Source organism: Somniosus microcephalus, chromosome 3, assembly GCF_052327205.1.
Source record: "Somniosus microcephalus isolate GS21.2 chromosome 3, FLI_Smic_1.0, whole genome shotgun sequence".
NCBI lineage: Eukaryota > Metazoa > Chordata > Chondrichthyes > Squaliformes > Somniosidae > Somniosus > Somniosus microcephalus.
In genome coordinates this window covers 261,595,686-261,613,852 of record NC_140989.1, presented here as the reverse complement: position 1 = coordinate 261,613,852, position 18,167 = coordinate 261,595,686, and the positions used below count along the sequence as shown (strand labels likewise).

Genomic DNA, 18,167 nt, shown 5'->3' with positions numbered 1-18,167 from the left:
AGGCTTGATGAAGTGATCGTAAACATAGAAGATAGGAGCAGGAGTGGGCCATTCGGCCCCTCGAGCCTGCTCCGCCATTCAATGCGATCATGGCTGATCATCCAATTTCAGTACCCGGTCCCTGCTTTCTCCCCATACCCCTTGATCCCTTTAGCCTTAAGAAATATATCCAACTCCTTGAATATATTTAATGAATTGGCTTCTTCTGCCTTCTGTGGTAGAGAATGCCACAGGTTCACCACTCTCTGGGTGAAGAAATTCCTCCTCATTTCTGTCCTAAATGGCCTACCCCTTATCCTTAGACTGTGACCCCTGGATCTGGACTCCCCGACCATCGGGAACATCCATCCTGCATCTAGTCTGTCTAGTCCTGTCAGAATTTTATAAGTTTCAATAAGATCCCCTCTCATTCTTCTAAACTCCAGTGAGTACAAGCCCAATCGTCCCAATCTCTCCTCGTATGTCATTCCTGCCATCCCAGGTATCAGCCTGGTGAATCTTCGCTGAACTCCTTCCATGGCAAGAACATCCTTCCTCCGCTAAGGCGACCAAAACTGCAAACAATACTCAAGATGTGGTCTCACCAAGGCCCTGTACAACTGCAGCAAGACATCCTTGTTCCTGTACTCAAACCCTCTCGCTACGAAAGCCAACATACCATTTGCCTTCTTAACCGCCTGCTGCACCTGCATGCTTACCTTCAGCGACTGGTGCACAAGGACACCCAGGTCTCGTTGCACTTCCCCCTTCTCCCAATCTATCACCATTCAGATTATAATCTGCCTTCCTGTTTTTGCCACCAAAGTGGATAACCTCACATTTATCAACATTATATTGCATCTGCCATGTTTTTGCCCAATCACCCAACCTGTCCAAATCATCCTGGAGTTTCTCGGCATCCTCCTCACAGCACACGCTCCCACCCAGCTTTGTGTCTTCTGCAAATTTGGAGATATTACATCTAGTTCCCTTGTCTAGATCATTAATATATATTGTGAATAGCTGGGGTCCAAGGACAGATCCCTGCAGTACACCACAAGTCACTGCCTGCCACTCGGAAAAAGACCCGTTTATTCCAACTCTTTGCTTTCTGTCTGCCAACCAGTTCTCTATCCAAGTCAATACCTTGCCCCCAATCCCATGTGCCTTAACTTTACACGCTAATCTCTTATGCGGGACCTTATCAAAAGCCTTCTGAAAGTCCAAATACACCACATCCACTGGTTCTCCCTTATCTATTCTACCAGTTACATCCTCAAAAAATTCCAGTAGATTAGTCGAGCACGATTTACCTTTTGTAAATCCACGTTGACTTTGTCAGATCATGTCACTGTTTTCCAAGTGCTCTGCTATTACATCTTTTATAATGGACTCGAACATTTTTCCCACTACCGATGTCAGGCTTACAGGTCTGTAATTCCCCGTTTTCTCTCTACCACCTTTTTTGAATAGTGGGGTAACATTAGCTACCCTCCAATCCATGGGTACTGTTCCAGATTCTATCGAATGTTGGAAGATGATCAGCAATGCATATACTATTTCTAGGGCCACTTCCTTAAGTACCCTAGGATGTAGATTATCAGGCCCTGGGGATTTATCGGCCTTCAATCCCATCAATTTCCCTAACACCATTTCCCTACAAATACTGATTTCTTTCAGTTCATCCCTTTCATCAGACCCTATGTTCCCCGACATCTCTGGGAGGTTATTTGTGTCCTCCTTTGTGAAGACATAACCAAAATATGTATTTAATTGGTCTGCCATTTCTTTGTTCCCCATTATAAATTCCCCTGATTCTGACTGCAAGGGACCTACGCTTGACTTCACCAATCTTTTTCTCTTCACATATCTATAAAAGCTTTTCCCTGCAAGCTTACTCTCATATTCAATTTTCCCCTTCTTAATTAATCCCTTTGTCCTCCTTTGTTGAATCCTAAACTGCTCCCAATCCTCAGGTTTACTGCTTTTTCTGGCCAATTTATATGTCCTCTCCTTGGATCTTATGCTATCTCTAATTTCCCTTGTTAGCCACGGTTGAGTCACCTTTTTTGTTTTATTTTTATGCCAAACTGGGATGAACAAATTCTGTAGTTCATCCATGCGGTCTTTGAATGTTTGCCATTGCCTATCCACCGCCAACCCTTTGAGTGACATTCCCCAATCAATTCTACCCAACTCGCGCCTCAGACCATCGTAGTTTCCTTTATTTAAATTCAGGACCCTAGTCTCTGAGTCAACTACTTCATTCTCCATCTAAATGAAGAATTCTCCATCTTAATGAAGAATTCGATCATATTATGATCGCTCCGACCCAAGGGGCCTCGTACAACAAGATTGCTAATTAATCTTTTCTCGTTACATAATACCCAGTCTAAGATGGCCTGATCTCTGGTTGGTTCCTCGACATATTGGTCCAAGAAACCATCCCGTAAACACTCCAGGAATTCCTCCTCCACAGTATTGTTACTAATTTGGTTAGCTCAATCTATATGTAGATTAAAGCCACCCATGATGACTGCTGTGCCCTTATTGCACACTTCTCTAATTTCCCTTTTAATGCCATCCCCAACCTCCGCATTACTGTTGGGAGGTCTATATACCACTCCCACTAACGTTTTCTGCCCCTTGGTATTTCTCAGTTCTACCCATACAGATTCCACATCATCAGAGCTAATATCCTTCCTTACAATTGTGTTAATCCCTTTAACCAGCAATGCTACCCCACCTCCCTTTCCTTTTTGCCTATCTTTCCTGAATGTTGAATACCCCTGGATGTTGAGTTCCCAGCCTTGGCCATCCTGGAGCCATGTTTCCGTAATCCCAATCAAATCATATTCGTTTACCTCTATTTGCGCAGCTAATTCATCCATTTTATTACGAATGCTCCTCGCATTAAGACACAAGGCCTTCAGGCTTGTTTTTTTAATGCTCTTAGACCTATTAGAATTATTATTTACTGTGGCCATGTTTGATTAAACCGTTGATTTTGCTGGCTGCCACTTTTGTTTTTCTCCTTCCTATCTTTTGCTTTTATCCTTGTTTCCCTTTCCTCTGGTCCCCTGCTCAGGTTCCCAACCCCCTGCCATTTTAGTTTAAACCCTCCCCCAGAGCACTAGCAAACACTCCCCCTAGGACATCGGTCCCAGCCCTGCCCAGGTGCAAACCGTCCGGTTTGAACTGGTCTCACCTCCCCCAGAACCGGTTCCAATGTCCCAGGAATTTGAATCCCTCCCTCTTGCACCATTCCTCTAGCCACGCATTCATCTGAAATATCCTTCTATTTCTCCTCTGACTAGCACGTGGCACTGGTAGCAATCCTGAGATTACTACCTTTGAGGCCCTATTTTTTAATTTACCTCCTAACTTCCTATATTCAGCTTTTAGGACCTCATCCTGTTTTTTACCTGTATCGTTGGTACTTATATGCACCACAACAACTGGCTGTTCACCCTCCCCTTCCAAAATGTTCTGCAGCCGCTCTGAGACATCCTTGACCCTTGCACCAGTGAGGCAACACACCATCCTGGAGTCTCGTTTGCGGCTGCAGAAACGCCTATCTATTCCCCTTGCAATAGAATCCCCTATTACTATAGCTCTACCCCTCTTTTTCCTGTGCAGCAGAGCCACCCCTGGTGCCAGGAAGTTGGCTGCTGCTGCCTTCCTCTGATAAGCCATCCCCCCAAACAGTACTCAAAGTGGTGTATCTGTTTGAGAGGGGGATGTCTTATCAGAGGAAGGCAGCAGCAGCCAAGTGGTGTATCGTTTCTCCTGTATAAAGTTTCCCTGATGACTTGAGGGGTATACATACTAGGCACGGACTCGGCACAAAATCATGACCATAATTTAGCACAAATTGGTGGTAAATTTGCAATCTCACTCTAAGGAGCCATAAGGATGACTGAAATGGAAACTGAGTAGATGATAGAAGCAGAAGTTACTGTCCTGAAATTAGGACTTTATTTGCCGAGTACCCATCTCTTCACTTTGTGTAGCATGACAAGACATGCTTTCACATGAGGTTACTGGAGATCATGTCTGCAACTTGAGCAACTATAAACGATTATAACCCTCAAAAATGGTGAGACTTTGCATTTAATAAGTTGTGATATATTAAGTACATCAAAGGACTTCAGTGACATTAAAGGGCAAAGTCTGCTACACAGTGGGAATGAATTCAGGATGAAATAGCTTTCTGTGTTGGTAACTTCTCTGGACATTATACAAGCAAGACTCGTTACCCTTTTCTTTTCTCCACCCATTCCCACCTTGGTGAAACATAAGAGAAAGACGGGATCTCAGGTTGAGGGATGATGTTGCCAATAAGCCTTTCTTTTATCAAAGTGTAATTAGTGTGTCCATCCATAAGATATTATAATCACCTTGAGTTTCAAAAGGATACATCAGAATCAGCAATGGTATTTTGAAATATTACTTGAAATATTACTTAAAATGAATTATCCTTGAGATAAATTATGCACGCCCAAGATATGCATCCTGTAGACTGAAATCTGAATTTTTAGGGCTGGATACACAAGTTATAAGAACATAAGAAATAGGAGCAGGAGTAGGCCAATCGGCCCCTCGAGCCTGCTCCGCCATTCAATAAGATTATGGCTGATCTGATCCTAACCGCCAATCTACTATCACAGAACCATCTCCTGAATCTAACAGAATTAGACACACAAAATAGGAGCAGGATCAGGCTACACGGCCCCTGGGCCCGCTCCGCTACCCACAGGGCCATGTCCGATCCGAACCTAGACTCATGTCCAAATTCCTGCCCGCTCCCCGTAACCCTTAATTCCCTTTACTTCTAGGAAATTGTCTATTTCTGTTTTAAATTTATGTAATGATGTAGCTTCTACAGCTTTTTGGGGCAGCATATTCCATGGACCTACCACCCGCTGAGTGAAGTAGTTCCTCCTCATCTCAGTTTTGAAAGAGCAGCCCCTTATTCTAAGACTATGCCCCCTAGTTCTAGTTTCACCCATCATCGGGAACATCCTCCCCGCATCCACCCGATCCAACCCCTTCACAATCTTATATGTTTCAATAAGATCACCTCTCATTCTTCTGAACTCCAATGAGTAGAGTCCCAATCTACTCAACCTCTCCTCATATGTCCATCCCCTCATCCCCGGGATTAACCGCGTGAACCTTCTTTGTACTGACTCAAGAGCAAGTATGTCTTTTCTTAAGTATGGACACCAAAACTGTACGCAGTATTCCAGGTGCGGTCTCACCAATACCTTGTACAACTGAAGCAATACCTCCCTATTTTTATATTCTATCCCCCTAGCAATGAAAGCCAACATTCCATTGGCCTTCTTAATCACTTGCCGCACCTGCATACTAACCTTTTGAGTTTCGTGCACCAGGACCCCCAGATCCGTTTGTACTTCAGTACTTTCCAGTTTCTTGCCATTAAGATAATAACTTGCTCTACGATTTTTCCTGCCAAAGTGCATAACCTCACACTTTCCAGTATTGTATTCCATCTGCCAAATCTCTGCCCACGTACTTAGCCTGTCTATGTCCCCTTGCAGGTTTTTTATGTCCTCCTCACTCACTACTTTCCCTCCCATCTTAGTATCATCTGCAAACTTTGATATGTTACACTCGGTCCCCTCCTCCAAATCGTTAATATAGATTGTAAAGAGTTGGGGACCCAGCACTGACCCCTGCGGAACACCACTAGTTACTGATTGCCAGTCTGAGAATGAACCATTTATCCCAACTCTCTGCCTTCTGTTAGATAGCCAATCCTCTATCCATGCCAGAATATTACCCCCAATCCCGTGATTTTTTTATCTTAAGCAATAATCTTTTGTGTGGCACCTTATCAAATGCCTTTTGGAAGTCTAAATACACTACGTCCACTGGTTCCCCTTTATCCACCCTATATGTTACTTCCTCAAAGAACTCCAGCAAATTTGTCAAACATGACTTCCCCTTCATAAAACCATGCTGACTTTGTCCTATTAAATTATGATTATCCAAATGTCCTGTTACTGTCTCCTTAATAATGGACTCCAAAATTTTACCTACCACAGATGTTAGGCTAACCGGTCTATAGTTTCCAGCCTTCTGTCTACTGCCCTTTTTAAATAAGGGTGTTACATTAGCAGTTTTCCAGTCAGCCGGGACCTTTGCTGAGTCCAGGGAGTTTTGGAAAATTATTACTAATGCATCCACAATCCCTACCGCCACTTCCCTCAAGACCCTAGGATGTAAGCCATCAGGTCCAGGTGATTTATCCGCCTTGAGTCCCATTATTTTACCGAGTACCACTTCCTTAGTGATTTTGATTGTGTTTAGCTCCTCCCCCCCCCCCCCCCCCTATCGCCCCCTGTTTGTCCAGTGTTGGGATATTCTTAGTGTCCTCTACTGTAAAGACCGATACAAAATTTTCATTCAGTGTTTTTGCCATCTCCATATTTCCCACCATTAATTTCCCGGTCTCATCCTCTAAGGGACCAACATTTACTTTAGCCACCCTTTTTCTTTTTATATAACTATAAAAACTCTTACTATCTGTTTTTAAATTTTTTGCTAATTTACTTTCATAATCTATCTTCCCTTTCTTAATCAATCTTTTTGTTATTATTTGCTGTCTTTTAAAGTTTTCCCAATCCTCTATCCTCCCACTAGATTTGGCTACCTTATATGCCCTTGTTTTTAGTCGAATACTATCCTTAATTTCTTTACTTAGCCACGGATGGCTGTCTTTTCTTTTACACCCTTTTCTTCTCAGTGGAATGTATTTTTTTTGGAAGTTGTAAAATAACTCCTTAAATGTACACCACTGATCATGTATCTTCTTACCCTTTAATCTATTTTCCCAATCCACTCTACTCAATTCCGCTCTCATACCTTCATAGTCTCCTTTATTCAAGCTTAGCACGCTTGTTTGAGATCCAACCTTCTCACCCTCTAATTGAATATGGAATTCAACCATGTTATGGTCACTCATTCCAAGGGGATCCTTTACTAGGACATTTTTAATTAATCCTGTCTCGTTACACAGGACCAGATCTAAGGTTGCTTGCCCCCTGGTCGGTTCAGTTACATACTGCTCAAGAAACCCATCCCTAATACACTCGATGAACTCATCCTCAAGGCAGCCCTGCCCAATTTGATTTGTCCAATTAATATGATAGTTAAAATCCCCCATAATTATAGATGTTCCCTTATTACAAGCCTCAACTATTTCCTGATTGATACTCCGTCCAACAGAGTTGCAACTGTTCGGAGGCCTATAGACTACGCCCACTAGTGTTTTTTTCCCCTTATTATTCCTTATCTCCACCCAAACTGTTTAATTATCCTGATCTTTTGACCCAATATCATTTCTCTGTATTACAGTGATTCCTTCCTTTATTAACATAGCCACCCCACCTCCCCTTCCTTCCTGCCTGTCCTTCCTGATCGTTAAATAACCTGGTATGTTTAATTCCCAGGCATTGTCACCCTGCAGCCATGTTTCTGTAATGGCCACAAGATCATACCCATATGTAGTTATTTGTGCCATTAACTTGTCTATTTTGTTACGAATGCTACGTGCATTCAGATAGAGAACTTTCAAAGATGTTTTGTGACACTTAGTTCCTGCTTTTGCCCTTTTTATTACTTTACCTTTTACTCCATACCTTCTGCCCCTTCCTGACACGCTCTGGTTTTTAATTTCCCCACTGCTACCTAAGTCTATGACCTTCTCTGTTGTCATTTTTATTATTTGCTCTCTAGGAACCTCCCCCCCACTAGTTAGTTTAAAGCCCTCTCTACAGCCCTAGTTATATGATCCGCCAGGACTCTAGTCCCAGCACTGGCCAAGTGAAGCCCGTCCCAACGGAACAGCTCCCTCCTGCCCCAGTACTGGTGCCAGTGTCCCAGGAAGCAAAACCCATTTCTCCCACACCAGTCTTTGAGCCACGCATTTAACTCTCTAATTTTATTTGTCCTAGCCAAATTCACTCGTGGCTCAGGTAATAATCCAGAGATTATTACCCTTGAGGTTCTGTTTTTTAATTTGACCCCTAGCTGCTCATACTCCTTTAACAGAACCGGCTTCCTAGTCCTATCTACGTCGTTTGTACCAACATGGACCACGGCAACTGGATCCACCCCCTCCCACTGCAAGTTTCTTTCCAGCCCAGAGGAGATGTCCTTAACCTAGGCAACACAGCCTTCGGGACTCTCGCTCTTGGCTGCAGAGAACTCTATCTATCCCCCTAATAATACTATCCCCTACCACTACAACATTTCTATTTACTCCCCCCTCCTGAATGGCCCCCCCGTTCCATGGTGCTGTGGCCAAGTTGCTCATCCTCCCTGCAGTCCCTGCTCCTGTCCCCACAGGGAGTAAGAACCTCGAACCTGTTGGACAAGAGCAAGGGCTGCGGCTCCTCCAGCTCTACCTCCTGGATCCCTGTACCTGCTTCACTCGTAGTCACACCGTCCTGTCCCTGACCATGGGCTACACCTGAATTAATTAACTTCATAGGTGTGACCACCTCCTGATACAGAGTCCAGGTACTTCTCCCCCTCCCTGATGTGTCGCAGTGTCTGAAGCTCAGACTCCAGCTCATCAACACGGAGCTGGAGTTCCTGTAGCAGCAGACACTTGTCACAGATGTAATCACCGTGAGCCTCAATGGGGTCCACCGGCTCCCACATCTCGCAACAGTAACACATCACCTGCTCCATTCTATGTAATTAATTAAATTTTTTATTGTTAGTTATAGACACCCTCTGCCCGATTTTAGATGCTAGTATCCCCTTTAATTAATTGGATTTAAATTAAATCAATCCCTCTAATTACACCAGTTAAATGGTTTACCAACAGTCACTCTGCACCAGAAAGGCCTTATTAACTACAACCCACAGAGTTAAAGTTTGAAAAGCGCACCTAACACCCCACTTACCCAAACTCACAGCACTCTCTGCTGACTCGCACTAGCACTGGTCTTTTTATACTGTTTGTTTACAGCCAAATGAGTCACCCCTGCTGATTGGTTAGAAAACTGGTTTCCACTGCCTGCTGTGCCAATTTACTCCTACTGCAGTGTAACCTTGTTTTACTCTTCTTAAACCAACAGAATCCCAAATAGTTAACTTTTCCCCTTTACTTAAACTGCTTAAGTAATCTTATCAAGAATGATTTAAAGAGAAATAACAATTAACGAACTCTCACACTTACCCAAACTCACAGCACTCTCTGCTGACTCGCACTCAGTCAAAACATTGATGGATTTTACAAATGCTCCTCTTCCGAGGTGATACTGCTTTGATGCATGAATGAGTATGAAACTTTATCACTTCTGATTTCCAGCCTATAGTAAAGAAACTTGACTGGGAATAAGTCTGGTAAGAGTTAGCAAGAACCAAACAGCTATCTCAGACCATATCTATGTTTTACAAAAGGATAACATAGAAAGACTTGGACCATTGGCTTATTAAGGAGGTTAAAATAATCTGAAGAATGTAATGAAATCTGTTTGTCTTGATCCTGTATTTCCTGTATTCGTTTTGCACTCATGTATATTACCCTCCCCCACACTGTGTATAGTTTCACTTCCTCTCTCCTGACTAACCTGGAAGGTTCCAGGTCTTGGCTCTTGGCTCCGCCCCTGACTTCTCTTACATAAAGATCCCTGGATCTGTATGACTCATTCCTGTGAACCAGTCGGCGTGTTGAGATGTTAGCTCTGATCTTAGTGATTAAAAGCCAACTTGTTTAAGTCTATAACTTCTAGTTTTGTGGTTATTGAAGGCACATCAAAGAACAAGCAGAAATGCCTGAACAGTTTCAAAGAAACAAAACAAAAGTTTGAGATTTCCACAAAGGAACTGAGAATACCTGAATAAATTAGGAAAGACAGACTTGCATTTATATAGTACCTTTTACTTCCTCAGGATGTCCCAAAGTGCTTCACAGCCAATTAATTATTTTTGGAAGTGCACGTGCTGTTTTATTTTGTAGGCACAGCAAGCTCCCACAAACAATACTGAAGTAAATGACCAATTAATCTTCTGGTGATGTTGATTGAGGGAATGTTGGGCAGGTGTTCATAAGAACTTCTTGCTCTTCTTCGAAAAAGTGCCATCGGATCGTTTCCATCCATCTGAACAGCTAAATGGGACTTTGGTTGAATGTCTCGTCCAAAAGATGCAATGCAGTAGCCCCCTCAATGTGGCACTGAAGTGTCAGTCTAGATTATGTACCAAAGTCCTGGATTGACACTACATTCTGACTCGGAGACAAAACTGCGAACATTGAGCAAAAAAATAAGAGAAATAAGCAAAAAGCAAAAAAAAGTGACCCTAAAAATAATAATCATGTTAATAGTAGAAGGAAGCTCAAGGAATCAATGCAAACAATAAGATCACTGGGAAATAGAATATGTATTGGAGATTCTTTGCATGAGTTTTCACAAAGGAGTCAAAAACATCCATCTGCAAAAATTAATTCATGACTGCATAAATACCAAACCAAATTTCCACAAAGTGACCGATGACCAAAACTGTTAATTTAACCAAAAGTTGTTTTACTTTTGATATAGTAAATTATTGTAACAGATTTTTTGTTTAATTTAGGGGAAAAGCATAATTTTGCAGGAAAAAACAATCACCAGATTTTTTTTCTTTGCAGAAAGGTGGCGCTCTAATAAATACAGTGATGACGAAAGCAAATCCTGCCATGAAAACAGCATACAAATTTGTAAGTGTCTAAATTGGATACTAATAGATATTAGATTAAGTGCTACAGTACTGTAGGTAGACTGTGTGGGACATTGGGACAGTTGCATATTTTGGTGACATATTTTGATGTAAGTCATGCTTAAAAATAAACTTCGATCCTTATCTTTAAATGGGGGAGCAATCTGTGATCACTCTTGTTGATCATAAATCTCAGTCTTAACATTTCTCAGATGTTGAAATCTCTGGATGTAAAACCTGCAGCCGAACCTCTTTACACAGAACTGTGTCCATATATTTGCTTGGGAGCAGATACTTTGTGTATGACATCTCAGTTTTTTCCTCTCCGCACACCAAAAATGGGAACGGCGTATTTGTAGGCCGCATTCTCTACTCATGATATCGCAAAAGAGAGAATATTGTGCAAAATGACTGCTTCCCTGTTGCCGCTAACCAAATTGGGATCAAAATTGTGCTAGTTTTCTGAAGTAAAAGGGTGTGGCCAGTTTTATGGGCGGGGGCGGCTTCCAGCACGATGTTTTTTAAACTAGCGCAAAAGATCGTGGAAACTCAACTTGCGCTGGACGTAATTTACGCTTGAAATTCCTCGATCTGTTGCGCTGGCTTGGCTGATTTAGGGCGAGTTGTGCTGGAAAAATCAGCACAACCTACCCCAATATGTTGCAAAAGAGGTAACTGAAAGAAAGGCATCAGTGAGTGTAGGGATATCTCCATTTATAACATTTAGAATTAAGGGCAATTCAAAAGATCATCTGTTTTATCAGAAAATCACACTTATTAACGTGCAGTACATGAGTGCGCAATAACATGGAAGATGGAATATAATGTGGAGAAATGTGAAGGTATCCACTTCGTTGGAAAAATAGAAAAGCAGAATATTTTTTAAAACATGAGAGACTGGGAAGTGTTGTTATTCAGAAGGATCTGGATGTCCTTGTACAGGAGTTACAGAAAGTTAATACAGGAAACTTTGTGCTATCCGGAAGTTGAATGTCTGGCAACTTTGATCTAACGGCAGAAATCAGCAGCTGTTTTGGTTAGGTGTTTTTTTCTCTCCTAGCATTCTTTTCACAGGCAAGCTCTGGAAAGCGTCTTTGTCGCTTAGCAACAGCTTCAGAGACGCTTCCAAGCTACTGGGCCAAGTGTTTACAAGCTGTTGCTGAGCAACAGTGTTTGTGGTCAGATACTGCGATGAAAAGCTCCTATCTGATAACATTGACGCTGGTCTATCCGGAGCTTTTAAAAAAACGGCAGTAGCTCGGTCCCATGGGTGCCGGATAGCACAAAGTTTCCTGTATGCAGGTACAGCAAGCAATTAGGAAAGCAAATGGTATGTTGGCCTTTATTACAAAAAGATTGGTGTATAAGAGTAAAGAAGTCTTATTACAATTATATAAGGCCCTGGTGAAACCACACCTGGAGTACTGTGTGGAGTTTTGGTCTCCTTACCTAAGGAAGGATATACTTGCCTTAGAGGGAGTGCAACAAAGGTTCACTGGACTGAATCCTGGGATGGGGGGATTGTCCTTTGAGGAGAGATTGCGTAGACTAGGCCTATATTCCCTAGAGTTTAGAAGAATGAGGTGTGATCTCATTGAAATACATAAAATTCCTGAGGGGCTTGACAGGGTACATGCAGGGAGGCTGTTTCCCCTGGCTAGGCAGTCTAGAAACAGTGGTCACAGTCTCAGAATAAAGGGTCAGCCATTTAGAATTGAGGTGAGGAGAAATTTCTTCACTCAAGAGGGTGGTGAATCTTTTGGAATTCTCTACCCCAGAGGAGTGTGGAGGCTCAGTCGTTGAGTATATTCAAGACCGAGATCGATAGATTTTTGGATTCTAAGGGATATGGGGCTAGTGCGGAAGGTGGAGTTGCATGAGGTGGAAGATCAGCTGTAATATTGAATAGTGATATTTTGCTCTTTTCAATACCTCATCCGTTTAATCATCACCTAAACAATAACATGTTAGATTATAGTTCTGCAAATGTTTTAGTATTGGTTTTGCAGACAACGTTCAGCCATCGAGTGCCTCTTTCACAAATGACTCGATAATCCATTTGCTTTTTCACTATCATTTGATGACATGTTCGTGTAAAACTGTGTAGAATTCACAAATCAGATTTGTCAAAAAATTCATGTTGCATTCGTTTTTTTTTCTGGTTTAGATTTGCTATTAAAAGACTAGAAATGTCATTAGAAATTCGGGCCGGGGGCTTCCCGCGGGTGTAAGCCCCCGATCTGCACTTACCTTGCGCGCCGGCCTTTGAGCTGTGGGCCCCCGTGGAATTCCGATCCGGGGCCTGGTCCAGCTGCCGGCGCGCAGTGCTTGCGTATCCCAGGGGCGCAGTTAGTTCGATGCGTCCCCTGGGATCACGTGGGCCATGGGGAGCCAATCGGAGCAGGGAATGCTCCATTCATGAGCCTGACAGGAAGTGCTGTCAAGACTTGTAAATACTACGGCCCCAAAACAGCACTAAATCTTCAAATAATTTTTTTTTTAAATCACATTTTTTAAATAAACTATAAATTACATGAAATAACTATTTTAAACAATATAAATTTTTGAAAAAAATAATTTTATTTTCTAACAGGGCTAAAAATAAACTTACCTTGCTTTAAAGTATTTAAAAATAATAAACCTGTGGAAAAAATGTTTTAATTTTAATTAATTCACCACTTAGCTTGTAAAAAGCAGGCCTTACGCCTGCTTTTTACATTTCTAACTTCTGCAGACTTACCCTCCCGGGAAAACCTGTTTTAAAAAAAAACGAAGTTCGATGCGCACGCGCAGCCTCCCCCGCGCACGCGTTCAACCTCTGAACCCCTTCGTTCAGAGGAACGGAAGTGCCGGTTTCCCGCGCATGCAGGAAACCGGCACTTCCATTGGGCCTACGGGTGAGTACCCCATGCGCACTCACCCGTGGAGACCCGAATTTCTGGGCCATTATCTCATTCTGCGTAAATGACTAATAATATCAAGGTTTATCTGTGAGATTTGTTACAAGACTAAGTTCCCTTTTTGGGCCAGGTGCTGAGTGAAGTACGTCTCCACAGGGAGGCGAAATGTGAATGAGCGTCATGCAGGGATGCTCTTGCACATGCTGCTGAATGACATTGGCAGAAACCCTGGAGCAAGTTGCTTAACCTTCCCCTTCATGGAGTGGTGCATGGTGTAAAGGATGAGTTTAAGAGAGTGAAAAGCCATTGGCCTAAAAGGGAAAGTTGCTCAAGATTGTTCCCCTCCCACCACTGTCTGTCAGATTTCAGGTTATCTTTGGACAGTGCTGCTGTAGTTTTATTGATGACTTACTTCAAAGGTATAGCCCATAATGACTATTATGGACTCTGGTTTCATGCAATACTGTTGATTTAAGGGTATAGAAACAAGAAAGCAATATACTAGGTTGACGATTGAACAATCAAACTTTACTTTCAAGAAATGAATTTAAAATGCTGGTAGATGCTTGAATTCACATCATAAAGAAATAAAAATCAGTATTGAAAACCTATAAATTGCTCAAAAAAATTAAGCTAAACCTATTTTTCTCTCTTTGCCTTCACCCAAAAGTTGTTAAGCTTTCCTAGTTGCACTTCAAGGGGGGAAAGTATTTTAACGAAGAAAGCAAGGTAGATAAATAATAGCTGGAAGTTAAAAGTACATTTTTAATACTGAATTATTAATCCAATATTAGACATTAGGTTTGATCATTTTAAGAAATGCATAGATATGATAACTTCACAGTAATTTTCTGTTTAATGTCCTTGACGAATCAACTGGCTCCGCCAGAATACTTGAAATTATTATGAAGGATGCCATCTTTAATCCATGGTGAAAATAACTGGTTTCAATATGTGGTAGCAACTTTAAAGAAAACCTGTTATGACTGTTCAGATTTCATATTGAGAAATTTGTATCGCATTTAAAAGGAATGCTGTATCAAACCCTTTTTTTTCTTCAAGGCTAAGAACCAGGCTAAGATGGGGATCAAAGAAGTGAAGAGCATGTTAAAGCAGAAGGTACATAACATATCTGACTTCATTGATATTGTATTCTTTGAAATATCTAAAACAAGAAAGTTACAAGAGACATTGTCTGTTAATGACTTGTGAAATTTGCTTAGTCCTTTGTTCAATAACATACATTTTTCATAACTGACCCTCGGGCTATCTTGATCTGTTATTGTTTCATGCTGAGGTTGAATGATCCCCTTTTTTTTGTTTGCATATTTTATTACAGAAATATTGATGTCCCAAATGTTGCTTGGAACTAAATTTGTATTTTGATGAAGTTGATTGTTTTGATAGCACAGTTGAAGCCTTAATTGTTTAATTGGTACTGAAATCGTGGTGAAATTTCATATAAAATTTGAGAGAGACTACCACAAGACTAAAAATGTAAAATCATTTTCTGTGGGCAACAAAGTGCATGACTTTTTTTCCCTTTGTAGATTAAATGCAAATTTACTGACTTTGTGTCCCTAAACCCATCTCCAAGTTTGTATTGAGGAAATTTTTTTTTCTTTGAGGTGGTTGGGTGGGGGGCGAGTAGGAAGTGCAGAAAATAGTTTTTAGTCGACAAATATTTTGTCTTTCTCAAGTCACAGTTAAGTTGAACTGCTACTACTAGATTTTAATTTTTGTGCAGGAAACAAATGAAGATGATGACTCTCATTGTAGTGGGGATCTCTCTCCAAACCGGCAAAGGCGAGCGAACTCTGATCTTTTACAGAACCAGTTTCCAGCCACTAAACGTAAACTGGTAAGAAAAGGAATTGGAATCGTTCTTCAATGGTATCCATATTATTTGTATTCAAGCTGCACCAATTGCCCATACTTTGTTTTTATTCTGTTTAGTTTTGAAAGTCTTTGCTAATCATTTTTATGGAATTAGTTATCGTTAATGCTGCAGTAATGGCGGTGCCTTCCATTTCACATAGTTTATCTAACAAATGAACATGCGGCACTCTTTCTAATAAATGGATGCATTAGTGAGGAATATTTAAATTTACAGCATTGGGTTAGGTGAATCATGAACATTGGGCCAGATTCGCCGCTCGTTATACTTACACTTGTCATACACTTTCTATGCGGTTTTGCACTGGAACTTTCTGTAAATTAGAGAGCCAAAAAGTGCAGCGGCCTCTACAGAGCATCTGGGATTTGTGTGAACAGAGTAAACATCTGTGTATCTCCTTAACCATTTGGATTGAAGAATCATGACTGAGCAGCGCAGAGTCTGAACCAGGAAGAGTCCGTTAGAATATTTAATTCATGTCAAATCAGGTGTAGAAAGCGAAATAAAGAGAGAGAAAGAAAGATTGGATTAAGAGAGAGAGATAAGAGACACAGAATTTTTTTTTAAATCTCTAACAATAATTAAAATTTGAAGGAATGAGACCCCACACTTATTTAAAAAAGAAAAAAATTAAAAAATAATAATTTTCAGTTCCAGACAGGTTGTTTGGCAGTAATTAAGAATTACTAAGCCATTAAAAGGGTATTTAAACTGCAATGGACAAGCCCTAACTCTTTCAGCCGAGTTTAGTCCATATCAATGAGGGTAAATACAGCAACCGTGTGTCGTTCAATACATTTGAATGGGGAGCCAGACAGCGAGACGCCATTTTTGGGAAACCTTTGGAGGAACACCACATCTCGGACAGCAACTTCCGGATTTCCGCGTTTAACTCCACATGTGCGGGCACCAGAAGTTGCTGTCCGATGGCCACTTAAGTAACAGTGAGTACTGTTAGCCCACTGTTATTTCTACAGCAAAATCCGGCCCACTATGTTGAACTGAAATAAGCAATTGAGACAATAGGAAAGTAGATATCAGTGCTTTGTTTGAAGCTGACTTTATATTGGCACTGTTTTAATTTGATTTTGGAAGTGGACAGGCTTGTAGTGTTTACTCTGCTACACCTGGTTCCCTTATCCTGGCAATGGACAGGTAAATCCAGTTTTTCATTGCTCAATGAGTCTGCCACCAGGATAAGGGAGCTATATTTAGTAGTGTAAACACTGGGTTAGGTTCACAGTCACTGGGCTGCCAGAATCTCAATTAAATGGTGCCAATATAAAAGCATGCTTTAATTTAACATCATAAAACCTATTTGCATACCCTGAAATCTCTCATTGCAGCACAGTGTGCTGAGGCAAAAAGTATTTTGTGCAGTTGCTCTGACCTTGCACTGCTATTTTAGTTGCTTCTTTCTCTCCCATAAATAAACGTCAGGTTGACTCAGTCGTACCACTCTCTCCTCTGAGTTGGAAGGTCACAGGCCAAGCCCCACTCCGGGATTCGCGCACGTAATCTGGTCTGATACAGAAGTACAATACTGAAGGGTTGCTGCATTGCAGGAGGTACTGTTTTTCAGATGAGATGTTAAACTGAGGCCCTGTCTGGCTGTTCAGGTGAATGTAAAAGATCTTATAGATTCATAGAAGATAGGAGCAGGAGTAGGCCATTCGGCCCCTCGAGCCTGTTCCGCCATTCAGTGAGATCATGGCTGATCATCTGAATTCAGTACCTTGACCCTGCCTTCTCCCCATATCCGTTGATCCCTTTAGCCTTAAGAAATATATCTAACTCCTTCTTGAATATATTTAATGAATTGGCCTCAACTGCCTTCTGTGGTAGAGAATTCCACAGGTTCACCACTCTCTGGGTGAAGAAATTCCTCCTCATCTCTGTCCTAAATGGCTTACCCCTTATCCTTAGACTGTGACCCTTGGTTCTGGATTCCCCGGCCATCGGGAACATCCTTCCTGCATCTAGTGGCACTTGTTTGATGAAGGGCAGGGAGGTCTAGTGTCGTGGCCAACAATCATCCCTCAACCAACATCACCAAGACAGGTTAACTGGTCATTTATTCTATTCATTGTGGGATCTTGCTGCATCCAAAATTGACTCCATGTTTGTCCATAAAACAACATGCTTGCATTAAAAAAAAAAGTAATGAATTAGCTGTGAAGCACTTTGGGATGTCCAGAGGTCATAAGGTATTCTCTGAAGCTTGTTCTTTATCTTCTTCCAACTCTTCCCCCACCCCGCCACACCTAATTTCCTGAGAGTGGGGTGCTTCGATTACATTGTCACATTTCTAAGCTAAACATATTTGTAGAAACAGGACGTTTCCTGTTGAGAAACTGGGTAGATGCTGAGAGGTTGGTTCCCCTAGCTGGAGAACCTAGAACTAGGGGGTATAGTCTCAGGATAAGGGGTCGGCTATTTGAGGAAGAATTACTTCACTCAGAGGGTTGTGAATCTTTGGAATTCTCTACCCCAAAGGGCTGTGGATGCTGAGTCGTTGAGGCTTAACGGCTGAGATAGATAGATATTTTGACTCTAATGGAATCAAGTGATATGGGGGTCGGGCAGGTAGGTGGAGTTGAGGTTGAAGATCAGCCATGATCGTATTGAATGGCAGAGCAGGCTCGAGGGGC

General features: G+C 41.7%; 1 protein-coding gene across 4 annotated transcripts in view; it reads left to right on the top strand.

Annotated features, from left to right (window-relative positions):
* Nucleotides 1-18,167, top strand: part of dennd1b (DENN/MADD domain containing 1B) — a 307,950-nt gene that overhangs the window by 254,220 nt on the left and 35,563 nt on the right. For all 4 annotated transcript variants that reach the window (XM_085982400.1, XM_085982401.1, XM_085982403.1 and 1 more), the window contains 3 exons: nt 10,652-10,720; nt 14,682-14,738; nt 15,367-15,480. In XM_085982400.1, coding sequence (XP_085838526.1) covers nt 10,652-10,720; nt 14,682-14,738; nt 15,367-15,480 — 240 coding nt within the window. The remainder of the gene's footprint in view (nt 1-10,651; nt 10,721-14,681; nt 14,739-15,366; nt 15,481-18,167) is intronic.